Here is a 14,567-nt window from a genome sequence, read left to right as displayed (position 1 = left end):
CACCTACTTGACCATTCTCCTTAGCCCTTCCTATCATAAGTGTTAACATATCAACCACAATGTTAAACAGGATAGGGGATACGAAGAGAAGAAGGGAGGAATGGATAGAGCAACGAGAGAGTACGTCGGATACTCGTGCAACTCAAATTCAGTGGCAGAAACTCTGGAAGGCCAAGGTACCGGGAAAGGTCAAATTTTTTGCATGGAGGCTAGCAAAAAAATCTGTTCCGATGGGTGAGCTTCTTAAACATCGCCATATCTCTGAGACGGAAGCTTGCTTCCTGTGCAATGCTGAATCGGATTCTTGGCGTCACGCACTAATTGACTGTCAGTTGTCAAAGTGTGTTTGGGCATTGATTGATAATGAGCTGGTTGAACACATGATCGCCTGTACATTTCATGACGCAAGGTTGTGGCTATCAATGATGCAGAATTCCTTATCTGAGAAGGAATTAGCAAAGATCCTAGTTACCTTGTGGGCTATTTGGTGGGCGAGACGAAAGGTGAAACATGAGGAAATATTTCAAAGCCCACTGACCACTTTTGCTTTTATTCAGAGGTTCCTTGCTGACATTGATTTACTGCCTGGTAAGGAGAAGAAACAGCAAGGGAAATCAGGCAACGTAGCTGCTAAACATTGGCTGAAGAGTGAAGTGGGTGTAGCAAAAATCAACGTGGACGCGGCGCTGTCCAGAAACAATGACAGAGGAGCAAGTGCGGCTTATGCCGCGATGACCAGGGGAACTATTTGGGTGCTTCCGTTACAGTGTTTGATGGCCTCACAGATCCAGAAGTTTTAGAAGCTCATGCTTGCTGTGAAGCATTCTCTTTAGCTGCTGATCTTCACATCTAGAGGATTAAAGTAGCAACGGGCTGTGCAGCCACCGTGAATCATTTATAGGGAGAGTTTATGGGTACTTCTGCCACTATTGTCAGGGATATCTTGAATAGGATGCTGATGTTCGGCAAAACTGAAGTTGTGCATGAAGGAAGGGAATCGAATTTCGAAGCCCATGATCTGGCTAACGCTTCGGCCTCTCTTGCCGCTGGACGACATATTTGGTTATCTACCACTCCTAATGTTTTATTTGTACCAAATATTATTGAGAGTTAAATGAAGTGTGGTGGTGACCCTCAAAAAAAAGGAGAGCCAAGATGGGAAACAACTAATGAGGTTACCTTTTGAAGGGCTCCAAAGGTTACTTTTTTTGCTTGAGAGCATGTCAAGTTGTGCGTCCATCCGCTGCCACATGTTGCTCTTTAGGCATATACCTGGGATTTTGTTCTTCTATTTCTGCATGTATTTTGGACTTTACTTGGTTTTTTGGGGAGGGGGAAGGGGGGGGGGGTTAGTTTTTTGGTTTTTCTTGATTTTTCCTAGGTTTTCATAAAAACAAAAATCAGGAAGCAACACTTTTATTTGAGAAGTACAATATGTGCTTTCATGAGAAACACATTTGTTCTTTTCAAAAGAAGTAAAAAAACACGGCCAAAGAAACACAACCTTGTTTTTTGTCGGTAGCACTGCCCGTGCTTACACAAGGAGCACATTATCATGAGATTTAGTTCCAAAGATATCGATGGGAGAAATGCAACGGTGAAAACGAACCTGAGAGTTGAAGCATGGTTGAAAAGATAAATCTTTTGAAAAGAACGAATCTATGAAAAAAAATTTCATAGGTTGCAACAAGTGATGAACATGCAATGCGCCACTTGTCAACACCAAAGTGAGGAGTGACAAGCCTCCAAAAGCAAAATCCTCACGGGGTTTTGGCACAACTTCTGCGTTCCAGAATCTTCACAGGTAAGACAATCATCACCGCCCTAAGCGAAACGGTGCGCGTGAGTTAGTAGTGAAACCACCCCTCTCCCCACAAAACCAAGCAATGGACGCAGGAAATCTATCTCTACTCCTAATGAAGCAGTTGGTAGTCTCGCTTCCAGGTTTTTTTTAGTCCCATCTCTCATGGTTTTTTTGGTACCTCCTCCCACCTCAGACTTAGCCACCACAAACCAGAAAAACCGACAAAAAAAACTAAACCTATCGCCCGCACATACGAGCGACGACTCCTGCCCTCTAGGGTTTCCTATGCCACCGCCGCCGCCGGGGAACTCCTCGACCAACCCACCCTCCTGCCGCTCCGCTCCCTTTCCTTCCCATCACCGCAGTCTCCCCCTCCCCCTTCCCTTCCCATCGCCGCAGTCGCCCCCTCCATCTCCTGCCGGAGCCACTCCCTGCCGCGAACATCCTGCTCGCGTTGTACATGACCGGTACGGCGGCCCTGACGGGGAGCGAGAACCGCCACGGGAACGCGGTGGTGAGGCCGTCGAGGATGTACAGCGCTGGGAGCACGGCGCCGACGAGGAACCCACCCACGGTGTGCGCGGCGAGAGGAGGCGCGCGAGGCCGCGAAAGACAGGCGCGACGGGTTGGGCTTCCTGGGGCGCTGCGGGAAGGCGGGCGTGGCCAGGAGGAGGAGGTAGGGGAGGAGCAGGACGCCAAAGGCGATCTCCGAGAGCGGCACGGTGGTCGAGAAGGCCAGTACGGCGGCGGCACCCAGTGTGTTGAGTTGCTTGATGGAGAAGATGTAGTGGTGGTGGTGCGGCGTGCGGTGGGCGAGGTGGGCTCCGGGTGCAGCGGCAGGGCGGCTGCACCATCGATGGCAGCGCGATACCGCCCCCGCCGTCGGGCCCATGCTGTCGGACATCGTCGTGATCTTGGCTTGTTCGCTCAATGTCGTTGGGTTCTCCTTGTCCGCTGAGACAAGCAGCTTGTGTTGAGTTTTGATCCACTTCTTCTGTTGAGCAATCCTGGTGTGTTAAAAACAGTGTTGTAACTTTGTCTTTGATGGTTTATTGCTATGCTTTCCTTTGTTGCAGAATTACCAGAATCAGGAAAGGGAGGGAGCAAAGTTGTTGGCCGATGATGATATGAGATTGACAACCTGTTTCCTGCATCCTCTAGGAGTAGGATTTGGAAGCGTTTTGGGAAGTAGACTGAAGACCAAGACGATGGTAATTCTGGTGATGTGAGACGGTGTGGTGGCCACCCAATTAGTCGTAATTCTGCGACCGCATGTTGTGACTCAACTTGATAATTCTGTGTTGCAGGAAGCAACATCACATATTTCCAAGAGGAGTGGCCGAAGGAGAACTTTTCTATGTTGTTAATGTACTAGATTTACCCGGTGTCCATAAGTATCCGTATAGTGGTAAGTCAAAACTGTTCTGAACTTATTAACCATTCCTATACTGATAGGTAGGTATACATTGGACTTGATTTAATTCGTTTTCTGCCGTCCAACTGAACTGCAGCTGGAGTTTATCCTGATCGCACTGATTTGGAAGTTCGATTTCTCGCCGTTTATGATCCTGCTCATTGCCATTCTCAACGACGGTGGGTCACAAATCCATTATGCCAAACAAACATGTTTTTTAGCCGACCAAACATGTTACTGTCCATTGCTCATTTGTTTGATTGATTTACTCAACTCACGCATAATCATGACCATCTCCAAGGACAGAGTGAAGCCATCCCCACATCCAGATAGTTGGAAGCTGCCGGAGATCTTCATCACCGGCATCATCTATGGCGCCTACCTTGCTGTGAAGGCCGTGGTGTTCTTCTTCGCCATGACCAGCACTGACTTCTTCAGCGTAAGTGTTGTTTCAATCCATGCCATGTCTAATCCCTCCGAACTAGACATTTTATGGGCGTGGCTCGTGCTGCTTTACAGACAATATATGCTGAATGTTCCTGTTTGTTTCCAAATTGCAGGAGAAGTTCCACGTGCGTTCGCTAAGGGGCAACAAGGATGCGATGATGTCTGCCCTCTACCTTCAAGTGAGCATCATCAGCCAGGCCCTCATCTTCGTCACCCGGTCGCGCCGCTGGTGCTTCCAGGAGCGCCCGGGGCTCTGGCTCTGCTTCGCCTTCGTCGTCGCGCAGATCGTAAGCCCACCCCACCCGGCCTCACTCCAACAATGGAATGTGTGCGTTCATATTCATCTGTAGCTGCAGCAATACCGAAGGAGAACAGAACAAATCAATGATAAAGATGGCGTCGACACTCTTCATGAATGCCGTTCTTTCTAGGTGCTGATTTTGTTGTACATAAAAATGCATATGTGTGAAATGGTCAATTAAAATGTGCTTTGCAATCCATTATAATAATCCATCAAGTTATAACCAAGTCCTACTATTCCTGGTTGGTTTTTTAAGTGTTCTACTGGCACTTGTTCTCTCATATGAAATGGAGAGCTGAACAAGTGCCAAGTCCTACTGTTTCTGGTTGGTTTTGAATATTCGGAATAACTATTTATAACTACAGAGTGTCTTCTGCTCGAGTTTTAGTATCTCAGTTAAGAAATAAATAGTAGCCTTCCTCTAAAGAGGTCTGCTGCCTTGCTTTTCATAATTTAAATTTGTAGTTATTTTCTCATATTCAAACAAGTACGCACAACAATCTTTTGATTGTTCAACATTCTTTATTGCGTGAATTTCAGACATATCAGGATGCAGGTACATGACACTATTGTGTTGTCTGCAGAGGTTCTCATTCTGAAAGAAACTGCAACTATGCAAGAGCTTATTGACGGAGATTATGAAATTTGCAGTTCTTGTTCTAGACATCAGATTGATACTTTACCAAAGGTGCACCAACCGGACATCCGTCTCCTAGGGTGATGACGGAATGACATTGGCAGCAGCAGCAATTACACACAGGTGATGGTGGATTTGTCAATTGACTTCATATCTCTATCTCTACTACCTAAAAAAATTGCAACATTTCATTCCCATCTTCCGTCTTATGTCGTTTTGTCCAACCGCACACGTTTCTCTGGCCGTATGCTAGATTGCAAGAATTGGAACGTTTCCTACTGCGTTTTTAATGATGCAATACGGTTAAAAACTTTTTATTACTTGGGTCTGCTACCTCAGATTGACGCGTCATGCTCGGGCAGTAATAGTCTAAGCTTCATCATGTAATAAGCTCCACCTGCGTGCACAGGTAAGTGGTTCTGGTACTGCTGCTATTTTTGTTTGTTATATTTGCTGCCGGTCTGATTGCTACTAGCTACTGTATGTGCTTACCATTTGGCTTTGAAGAGATATTTGCTCGAGGTTATGCCAATTAATTTCAAAGCAGACTCCTCAATTTGTATTGTATCTGAGATCTAATTTGTGCCATAGAATATTAGCTTCTTCATGGCAATTTCAATGTTACATGTACCATAGTAAGCCAGTCAATATCTGCACCATATTAGTCTGATGCTTTCTTACCCTCTCATCCTTAATTAATAGGCATTTTCCAGATCAAATGTTGATCATTTTCTTTCCTTTGATGCATGTCAACGTGAAAGTATGTGCTCCAGGAAATATCCTACTCATCAATCGGAATAGTTATTGTCATTCTACGAGCTAAAAGACGTCGGTCATTCTAAAATGTCTAACTATACTTTTAGCAAAGCGGCAACACCTGAAGTGTGTCGATATCTGTAGGTAAGGTTGTAGGATGTCTTCTCACTTTTTGCCCTTGGCAGGCTTCATATTTTTGTCCCTATGATCCAGGATTAGTTTCGTAGCCATCTAGAGATAAGACTGTAAAATGAAGTTTCTCTATGTGAAGGTGAAGCTAATGTTTTCCTTGTTACTTCAACAATTTGTTATATAGCATTCTATTATTCTTTATTTATTGGAAAATTTTGATGGCACCAAAATATTTTATTTGTGATCCTTTTCCTAACCAAATTATCTCACGATAGCTCTGCAAATCAAAACTTGTGACATGACATCAAATTGTCATAAGAAAAATCTCAACAAATTGTATGATCATTTTTCCTTAGCTTTGATTAACAATAAAACATTTGTATGTTTCTAATTGGTATATTAGCTTAGCGATATTGTGGATGGGTTCATCCTTGCGGTTTAAGCTAAGGTAAATTCCCCTAGATTTACAATTTTATTCAATGAACGAAATGTCTACTTATCTACACATACATCTGGGCAGGGTGACCCGACCAGTTTGAACTGACGAGGGTAGTGTAGCACAATTGTCAAATCTAAAGGTGAAGCCTATGGGTGTGTGTAGCCGCCAATCACCGTTGAATTTCAATGTAGTGCCATAAATCTCACCGTATTGTATAACCCTCGTCTCATTGTATCGTATATTTTGATTTTTTTATGCATCAAGGCGTTGCTAATTGTTGCCAAGTGACATCTACGGTCCCAACGGAGCAAATAAAGTTAATGCGAAGAAGACAAAATTCAAGGAGGAAGTAGGATATGGTTATTGTACCTAATATTTGTGGTGTTGAACCACGCATGGTTATTGTACCTAATATCATCCGTATGTACTGTAGCTATTTTTGCTGCTTTGGATGGTGAACAGAAAATTATGTGAATGATATTAACAACAAATGGTTTAGCGAATGAGGCCCTGATTGGATGGCACTGGCAAATGGATCATCAAAGTATATGTTTCTAATTTTCCATAGAGACATCTTTTTAACTCTTCATGCATTAGGGTTCAGAATTATTGTACATATATTACCTTCCCATCGAATAATTCTTTCAAGTCAGCAGCTATGTGCAATTGAGTTTTTAGTGTTTTAATGAAGACTTTATTTCAATGTAGATATTATCTTCAATTTGTACTTGGCCATAGTGGGATGCCAGGAAATATCCTACTCATCAATCGGAATAGTTACTGTCATTCTACGAGCTAAAAGACGTCGGTCATTCTAAAATGTCTAACTATACTTTTAGCAAAGAGGCAACACCTGAAGTGTGTCGATATCTGTAGGTAAGATTGTAGGATGTCTTCTCGCTTTTTGCCCTTGTCAGGCTTTATATTTTTGTCCCTATGATCCAGGATTAGTTTAGTATCCATCTAGAGATAAGACTATAAAATGAAGTTTCTCTATGTGAAGGTGAAGCTAATGTTTTCCTTGCTACTTCAGCAATTTGTTATATAGCATTCTATTATTCTTTATTTAATGGAAAATTTTGATGGCACCAAAATATTTTATTTGTGATCCTTTTCCTAACCAAATTATCTCACGGCAGCTTTGCAAATCAAAACTTGTGACATGACATCAAATTGTCATAAGAAAAATCTCAACAAATTGTATGATCATTTTTCCTTAGCTTTGATTAACAATAAAACATTTGTATGTTTCTAATTGGTATATTAGCTTAGCGATATTGTGGATGGGTTCATCTTTGCGGTTTAAGCTAAGGTAAATTCCCCTAAATTTACAATTTTATTTGATGAACAAAATGCCTACTTATCTACACATACATCTGGGCAGGGTGACCCGACCAGTTTGAACAGACGAGGGTAGTGTAGCACAATTGTCAAATCTAAAGGTGAAGCCTATGGGTGTGTGTAGCCGCCAATCACCGTTGAATTTCAATGTGGTGCCATAAATCTCACCGTATTGTATAACCCTCGTCTCATTGTATCGTATATTTTTTTTGATGCATCAAGGCGTTGCTAATTGTTGCCAAGTGACATCTATGGTCCCAACGGAGCAAATAAAGTTAGTGCGAAGAAGAAAAAATTCAAGGAGGAAGTAGGACATGCACAATGGAATGGGGATACTTAGGATGTGATGAAAAATGACATGCTATGGCGGAGATACATGGAGTAGAGCCAAGTCGAGTGATGAGCGGAGATGAGATGAGGAAGACAAGATGAAGATTTACGGCGGGAAACAAACACGACAATATTTAGATGACAAGGGCGTTATTCCTTCTCGCCGCCCCTCATCGTCGTGCCACACTGTTGTGCCCGATCTAAACGCCAATGGCGTTGTCTCTCCTTGCGGCGTCACACTGATGTGCCGCATGTGGACGACGAGGGTGTTGTCCCTCCTCTTCGACGTGTCACACCGTTGTGCCCTATGTAGACAACATGGGCACCATCCCTCCTTGTGGCGTCACACCTTTGTGCGTGATTTAGACGACAAGGGCGTCGTCAGCGGCGAGCCCTTCTGCATAGACCAGTTGGATTGGATTGGCCAGGATGCCAGATCGGTGGGCACGAGGACTCGGTGCCAATGTTGCGGCGCGAGAGGTTGTCGGCATGGGAGGAGGTCGGCGATGCCGTGGCGGGGAGAGGAGGTTGTGGGTGACACTGTCGAGAGATGGTCGGTTATGGGGACAATAAGGGACGAGCTCGACCAGTGGTGGGGAGGCGAGATGGTGGGAAGAGGAGGGGTCGGCCGATGCCATGGAAGCATGAGGAGGATGCGGCGACGCCGTTTTTGGAAAGGAGACGACGGGGACAGGAGCAGATGGACGGGCGGCTGTAAGGGGAGAGATTTCTGCGTGAAGCCAAATATTCAGATGTTGACAACACTGTTTGATAGCACAACATCTTGTCATGCAACTTGGTAAGTAAGGTCTCTTGTCCATTGTTGTAATGATTTATGGTTTCTAATAGCTATCAAATGTAGATTTATCTTCTATATGCATTCATCGGCCCATAAATATGGTATGCCGGCGACAAAAATATGCACGGTGTATATATTATGGATCCTATCCATACACCATAGTCGCTAGAGATTGAAACACCGAGGTATTTAGTGACATTACAAAGATTTGCGAGAGAATTCAATGATGCACTCAAAATTGGATGACCCGGCTGAAATTCGGATATATCTAGATGGCAATGTATATTTTTTGTTGGTATTCGAACAAATATGGATAGACAATTTTTTCATTGTCATAATATTTTACAAGCATTTATTTTTGTTTTCACTATATTCAAGATATACTATTGATTTAGGAAATTACAGGTATGTGTCTGGCTATTTTCTTTTGATTTTGTGCTCTCGTGAGACGGTAAACAATTGGTTCATCCGATTTGCGTATTGAGTATTCTCTGTTGCACATTTTTTGACCTTACACATGAAATATTCGTACTAACTAGATATATTACTTTTGCAGGACGATTATGAGTTGATCAAGAATTTGTTATTATACTTGCTAAAGTATGCTAAAGACAACAATTTTTTTGTATTGTGTGAGAATATATTAAACGCATCAAGCATATCTTAATTCGTAAAAGATTAATAATTGGATCACCGCTCTCTATGTGTACAATACATGATCAAATTATATTGTAATCAACTTACATTGCAAGTTAAGTTAAGTATATTTCAATTATCATCAAATCGTTATTGACTATCTTTTCTATACATGTAACATTATGTTTATATAACTTCAACAAAACATTTCAAAAGCCCGTAGCAACGCACGGACATTCTACTAGTCTATCTAATATACTATGCTCCTTAAGTCTAGAGGCCTCCTAATCAATTGAGGTGTTCAATTTAAAATTTGACCACTCGATTTTGACCGGGTCAATAATTTCTTAATGAGTTCTCTCATTCTATTTTTTTAATTCGCTACAGTCCCTAATTTTGAGGCTCTCCCATTTCATTGAGGTATTAAATTTGGACTTAGTTCACGTTTTGATCAGGTCAACAGTTTTTTTCAAATCAATCGACAACAACATGCACATAAAAACATATCAACCTCATGCACAGTAGAAAAAAGAAGCGCAAACATGTGATGTTGTAACACAAATATAGTACACTCTGTCATTTATGTAGAAAAATTTCCTGCATAAGTGTGTGTTGATTACCAGATAACCTAGAATCGCACCGCAAAAGGCCCACCAAAAACACCGTATTATAAATAAAAATAAAACACACTCCATTTCTCTAACTCGCCAAACGAAATACTATGTCGGTTTCAAAATATAAGGTGTATTAGTCTTTTTTAAAGACAAATTTCATTAACATTGACCAAGTTCAAAGCCAAAAATATGAAAATTCATTTCATGATGAATCGAATGACACCGGTTTGATATTATCGATATTGATATATTTCTCGACAAATTTAATTAAACTTAAAGAGGTTTGACTTTTCAAAAAACTAATGCATCTAATATTTTGTAATAGAGGGAGTAAAGAAATCATGAAAACCCAATAACACTAACCATGCAGCAAAGCATGCCCAACTCTTTTAGTACACATTAACTGTGAATTATGGGCCATCACAACAATCTAGAGAACTCACAACTTTATTTGCCAGTAATACGCTGTAACAAATACACTATCCGGAGTAGTAGTAGTCACTAGTGAGGATGAACCGTAGGCGTCACGATCCAACCACACGACACTTGAGTACTCCCTCGTCCCACAATATAAGATTGTTTTTTAAACTTGAAAAATGATCTTATATTATGAGTCAGAGTGAAAAACAATCTTATATTATGGAACAAGGGAGTAATATTCTACTCATTTATTAGTGCTTCAAAGGACGAGATAATGAAATTGGTTGTGGTCGCCAACTACATATTCATGAGATGCGAGGGACAGATTAGTGGCTTGAAGGATTTGAGCTGGCGGGTTTTGGTCTAGGACTGCTCGTAGACCTCGGCGAGGTACGGCGCGTTCTTGCCGGAGTCATCCTCCGCGTCGATGAAGAGGCGGTAGTTCATGCCGGAGACCACCTGCTGCTCGCCATGCGTGACCCGGCGAAACCACAGCCCGTTCCTAGCCAGGCTCGCATGCTGCACCGCCCACCCTCCCAGCTCCTGGATGTGCGCATCCTTCACGTTCAGGATAGGTCCCCACTCGCCGAGCCTCTCACTGTGGCCGCCCAGCACCGCTGAGGCGACTGCGAGGGTCATGGCGAGGAGGGCGAGGAGGATGAGGGGTCGTCGCGCCATGGAGAGTCGGTGTTAGGAATTGGGTGTTGGGGGTTGGGGACGGCGAATCTGCTCGAAGGGAGTGATTGTGTAAGGCGGATAGGTTTGAGGGTTGTGATGGAAATTTAGTGGACGGTTTTGGTGCAAAGGCTAGATGACAGAGTTGGTACGTTGTCATTTCGGACAAAGTCATTAATGCAAAAGTAATTTGAAACCGAGTACCAAATCAATTTGAAATCAAGTCATTTAATTCAACGAATTAGCCAGACAATTAATTACACATGTAATTAATTAGATCCATTTAAATAGGGATTTTTTCGCACCAAGTCTATTACCCCCTCCATTTTTATATACAAGGCCACTATGGAATATACATTTTGCATCTATACAAGGCCACCAACAGTAATCGAAGCAAAGTTAATGATATTTTCTCGTACTAACAACCTGTTTAATAGTTGCATGCATGCAGTCATAATGACAGTCAGCTACTTCCTCCACTCAGTTTCTTTGCATGCATGCGAAGTATTAATGATCCCAGTAAACAAGAAAAAAGTTGACTTGTAAAACAGGCATTAAATTTTACATTGTTACCTGTAATCTGAGTTTGTGGTCTTGTATACAAAAATGGAGGGAGTAAAAGGGATTGCTACGCTCGTTGCTTCACACGTAGTCGTTAATCGAAAAACAATTTGGAGAACGAGCGCCAAATCAATTTAGAAAATAAGTCAATAATGCAATGAATTAGGCAAACAAATAATTAAGTGCAATTAATTAGGTTCATTTAAATAGCGTTTTTTGCGCCAAATCAAACCTTTGGTAGTAGTCTATACTACTAAAGGAGAGTTAATGAAAACATAATTTAGAAACCGTGCGTCGGAATAATTTGAAAATCAAGTCATTAATGTCATGAATTAGGTAGATAATCAATTATACATGCAATTACTTAGGTCGGTTTAAATAGGGATTTTTTCATGCCAAATCAATTGCATGCGAAACGACAATGTACCAACTCCCCTTAACAGTATATGCAAAAATAATTTGACAACCGAACACCAAATCAATTTAGAAATCAACTAATTAATGCAATGAATTGACCATGCAATTAATTACAAATGCAATTAATTAGGTCCGTATAATAGAGATTTTTTCGTGCCAAATCAACCGTGTGTGAAACAACAGACGTACTAACTCCCCTTTATTAGTATAGATAGATATACTATTAAGAGGGAGTTGGTACCTATACAATTTAAAAACAAAGGACCGATAAGAAAGTCCGGTGGAAAGCCAAAAAGCGGAAAAAAACATAAAAAAACCATCTAAAAAGCCAAAAATGTGTGCAGAAAAATAAAAAAAATCGAAGGGAGCAACCAAAGCGCGATACGTGACAGCGGCTGGGAGCATCCCAAGTGACGCGCTCTCAGCCCACTCGAAGTGACCCTTGGGGAGGCTCCCGAAGAAATTCAACAGATTTTTATTTTTGAAGTTTGTATAAACCATTGCTTCACGCCACAATCTCTCACTTTCTGCTCCTCCATCTGTCTCCATCATATAATCGATCTCACCTCTAATGTTTGCGTGAAAAAACCATATTTGGCAGATATGGTTGCGATTCTACCAGATATGTCTTTTTAATTCCGTTGAAAATCTATTTTACGGCACAGGCGCTTATGACCCCCCCCCCCCCCTCATCACACGTGCAAAATTTGGTGGCGTGCCGCACAAATAATTCTACAATAGCATGTATTGAAGAATCCGTACAAGAAATTTTTATTTAAAAGAAATTGTATTGAGAAGTAATCTCTAAGAAATAAAAAGGGAATACGATTTATGTATAGATTCCGGTAAAATATCGCTACTCTATTCCATAAGAGTGGAATAGAAAATTAAGATGAGGATGCGAGGATGTAGTTTCCCCATAAAAAACATGTATCATATAACAATTGTACTAAAGACAATAAAGAAATCTAAATAATCTTTAGATCCATCTGAGGTTTTGATTCCCAGTAATAAAAATATAGAATAGAAAAATAGGAAAGAAGTAAATCCATTCGGTTTCATACTTGGTACAACCCAAGAACAGCACTCCTTTTGGTTCACACCAACACCAGAGCTGCTTTGGGGCTTGTACTGGGCCTGATTACATCATTTTGCAACAGCTCCTCTACTATCCTTTCAATCTCTGTTTTCTGGGTGATAGCATTTTGTCAGAATACAAATGGCGGCCAACACTGCTTGCGAAGAGCACATACCCTAGTATAGAATACTCCTTCGTTAGTTGCTCGGTTCGTCGATGTTATATGCACCAGACTAATGCTGATATGCAAGGCAAACAGGCTGACATGGCTGGATTATTATGGGCCTTCATAAAACAATCTGCCGTATGATGCTATGGTTGTTTTTTCTTTTTAAGGGAACAATGCTTAGTACCATCGCGTCAGCCGAAGCGAATCCAAAAGCGGGAGATCCTACGTAATCAGTGCCTTTGCCACATTGCAACATACTTGTTTGGACAGGGTCGACGGGCGATAAAAAAGACGCATGTTCTGGTTCAATGGCCCACATTGGACCTGATGGATGCATCTCCTCAAAAAGAAGAGTGAACGACATAATTTATGACCTTTTTTCGTCTCACAGTCGTTCACTCAAAGCCCGCCTCAGCGCGACGCTGCGTGCCTTGCAGCGGGCTAGGAGAACCCGGTTTTCCTTCATCTCTGAATCAAACCCATGGTCCGCCTCGTAGTTAATTATAACCACCGCACATCTTTACAGAAGATTAACAAGCAGGCTCTAGGATGCTCTTTGGTGCCATTTTTCACACATGCGCACAGATACATGTATTGCCATTTCATCCATCGATCGATGCAACACGGTTATTCACGATCGAGCTATTTTTAAAGTTACACGTCCACTCCCCCAGTGATCGGAGTGGGGCAGTGCGGGCTGCCGTGGATGGTTTCCAAGTTGCACTCATCCGGGTCGACAAGGCCCATGGTGTACTTCCTGGTAAACCTTGGGCAACTGGGCATGTCCTCGAACACACCCTGCGGAGTTTCTGCCCCATCCATGAGGATGCGCAGCGCCTCGCACCGGCAGTATGCTGGGATGCGCGACAACTGGTTGCAACACCGTCTCTTCAACATCCCGACGGAGGCGTACACGGGCCCTATGCTGCATATTTTAGTGGACAAAAGGTCGCGGCATGCTTGTAGTGGGTTGTATGGAATGTCCGACCCTGGAACGCACTGAGTCCCGACGGTGGCCGAGGTTGCGGCGAGTACGGCGAGGAGGACGGCGGCCGAGAGGATGAGCTGAGACATGAATGCCATTCTGTGGATTCTTTCAAATGGATGGGATGTCTGTAGTTTGAGGTAGGCTAGCTAGATGTGTATTGCTTGTATATGTATGTACTACGAATGGGAAGAGCGCCAACTGGCGTTGTAACTATGGTTGTGCCTTTTGCTCTCGTTGGAGTCACGCGGAATGGAAATTTTAATGTCGTGTATCACTAGCTAATTAATCTTTACGATAACAATATTTGGAGCTTTATGGCAACAGAATTTGGAGGGGATGTAAGTTGGGGTTTGAGTGAAAGAATGGCCAGATTTGCTGCCACTGGGTTCCTAACTTTCTCAGCATGAATATGGCATGAGTTATCTTATCATACGTGGCCAATAGCTTTATCCCTGGTTTATATGGCATCCTTTTCTTCTGCATTCATTTCTCATGTGAGCTAGCACTGATACTTTTTTTTTTGCGAATGAAAAAATAGTATCAGTGCTGAACTTCTTTTTTTGGTTTGTGTGCGGACTCTGGATATCATATGCTCATTAAACCAACCAA

At 42.4% G+C, this 14,567-nt stretch overlaps 3 protein-coding genes and 1 pseudogene across 26 annotated transcripts; 1 reads left to right on the top strand and 3 right to left on the bottom strand.

Annotated features, from left to right (window-relative positions):
- Window positions 1-2,006: 2,006 nt before the first annotated feature.
- On the top strand, window positions 2,007-7,222 carry LOC125530170 (plasma membrane ATPase 4). 24 transcript variants are annotated; one of them, XR_015600252.1, is made up of 9 exons: window positions 2,007-2,776; window positions 2,881-3,029; window positions 3,112-3,212; window positions 3,316-3,397; window positions 3,525-3,657; window positions 3,779-3,952; window positions 4,523-4,726; window positions 4,943-5,012; window positions 6,639-7,220. XR_015600252.1 is itself a non-coding variant. In XM_087517717.1 (8 exons), the coding sequence occupies exons 1-7, from the start codon at window positions 2,735-2,737 to the stop codon at window positions 4,685-4,687; spliced, it is 846 nt and encodes a 281-aa protein (XP_087373843.1). In that variant the 5' UTR covers window positions 2,008-2,734; the 3' UTR covers window positions 4,688-4,726; window positions 4,943-6,433. The 24 variants fall into 24 exon arrangements, 4 of the variants coding, with proteins under 4 accessions (XP_087373842.1, XP_087373843.1, XP_048550535.1 ...); XR_015600253.1 differs by lacking the exon at window positions 6,639-7,220 and adding an exon at window positions 6,195-6,433; XR_015600247.1 differs by lacking the exon at window positions 6,639-7,220 and adding an exon at window positions 6,012-6,433.
- LOC147974712 (uncharacterized) lies at window positions 2,088-2,691 on the bottom strand (annotated as a pseudogene).
- Window positions 7,223-10,074: 2,852 nt separating the features above from the next.
- Window positions 10,075-10,839, bottom strand: LOC125530172 (cysteine proteinase inhibitor 8-like). The gene has a single exon (XM_048694579.2). The coding sequence runs from the start codon at window positions 10,746-10,748 to the stop codon at window positions 10,434-10,436; it is 315 nt and encodes a 104-aa protein (XP_048550536.1). The 5' UTR covers window positions 10,749-10,839; the 3' UTR covers window positions 10,075-10,433.
- A 2,661-nt stretch (window positions 10,840-13,500) lies between these two features.
- LOC147974711 (trypsin inhibitor CMe-like) lies at window positions 13,501-14,113 on the bottom strand. The gene has a single exon (XM_087517720.1). It carries the CDS (start codon window positions 14,051-14,053, stop codon window positions 13,625-13,627), a length of 429 nt encoding a protein of 142 aa, XP_087373846.1. The 5' UTR covers window positions 14,054-14,113; the 3' UTR covers window positions 13,501-13,624.
- Between the last annotated feature and the right edge of the window lie 454 nt (window positions 14,114-14,567).

This window comes from Triticum urartu, chromosome 4A, assembly GCF_056163025.1.
Source record: "Triticum urartu cultivar PI428250 chromosome 4A, HENAU_Tu73, whole genome shotgun sequence".
Classification (NCBI taxonomy): domain Eukaryota; kingdom Viridiplantae; phylum Streptophyta; class Magnoliopsida; order Poales; family Poaceae; genus Triticum; species Triticum urartu.
Note: the sequence above shows the minus strand (reverse complement) of the source record. Positions and strands in the feature narration are given on the sequence as shown.

Excerpts from the sequence above, each read along its gene's own strand:
- LOC147974711 (XM_087517720.1), bottom strand. The coding sequence starts at position 14,053 with ATGGCATTCATGTCTCAGCTCATCCTCTCGGCCGCCGTCCTCCTCGCC.
- LOC125530170 (XM_087517716.1), top strand. The coding sequence starts at position 2,735 with ATGTCGTTGGGTTCTCCTTGTCCGCTGAGACAAGCAGCTTGT. Across the intron at positions 3,398-3,524 it reads CATTGCCATTCTCAACGACG|AGTGAAGCCATCCCCACATC; the intron begins GTGGGTCACAAA and ends CTCCAAGGACAG. Across the intron at positions 3,658-3,778 it reads CCAGCACTGACTTCTTCAGC|GAGAAGTTCCACGTGCGTTC; the intron begins GTAAGTGTTGTT and ends TCCAAATTGCAG.
- LOC125530172 (XM_048694579.2), bottom strand. The coding sequence starts at position 10,748 with ATGGCGCGACGACCCCTCATCCTCCTCGCCCTCCTCGCCATGACCCTC.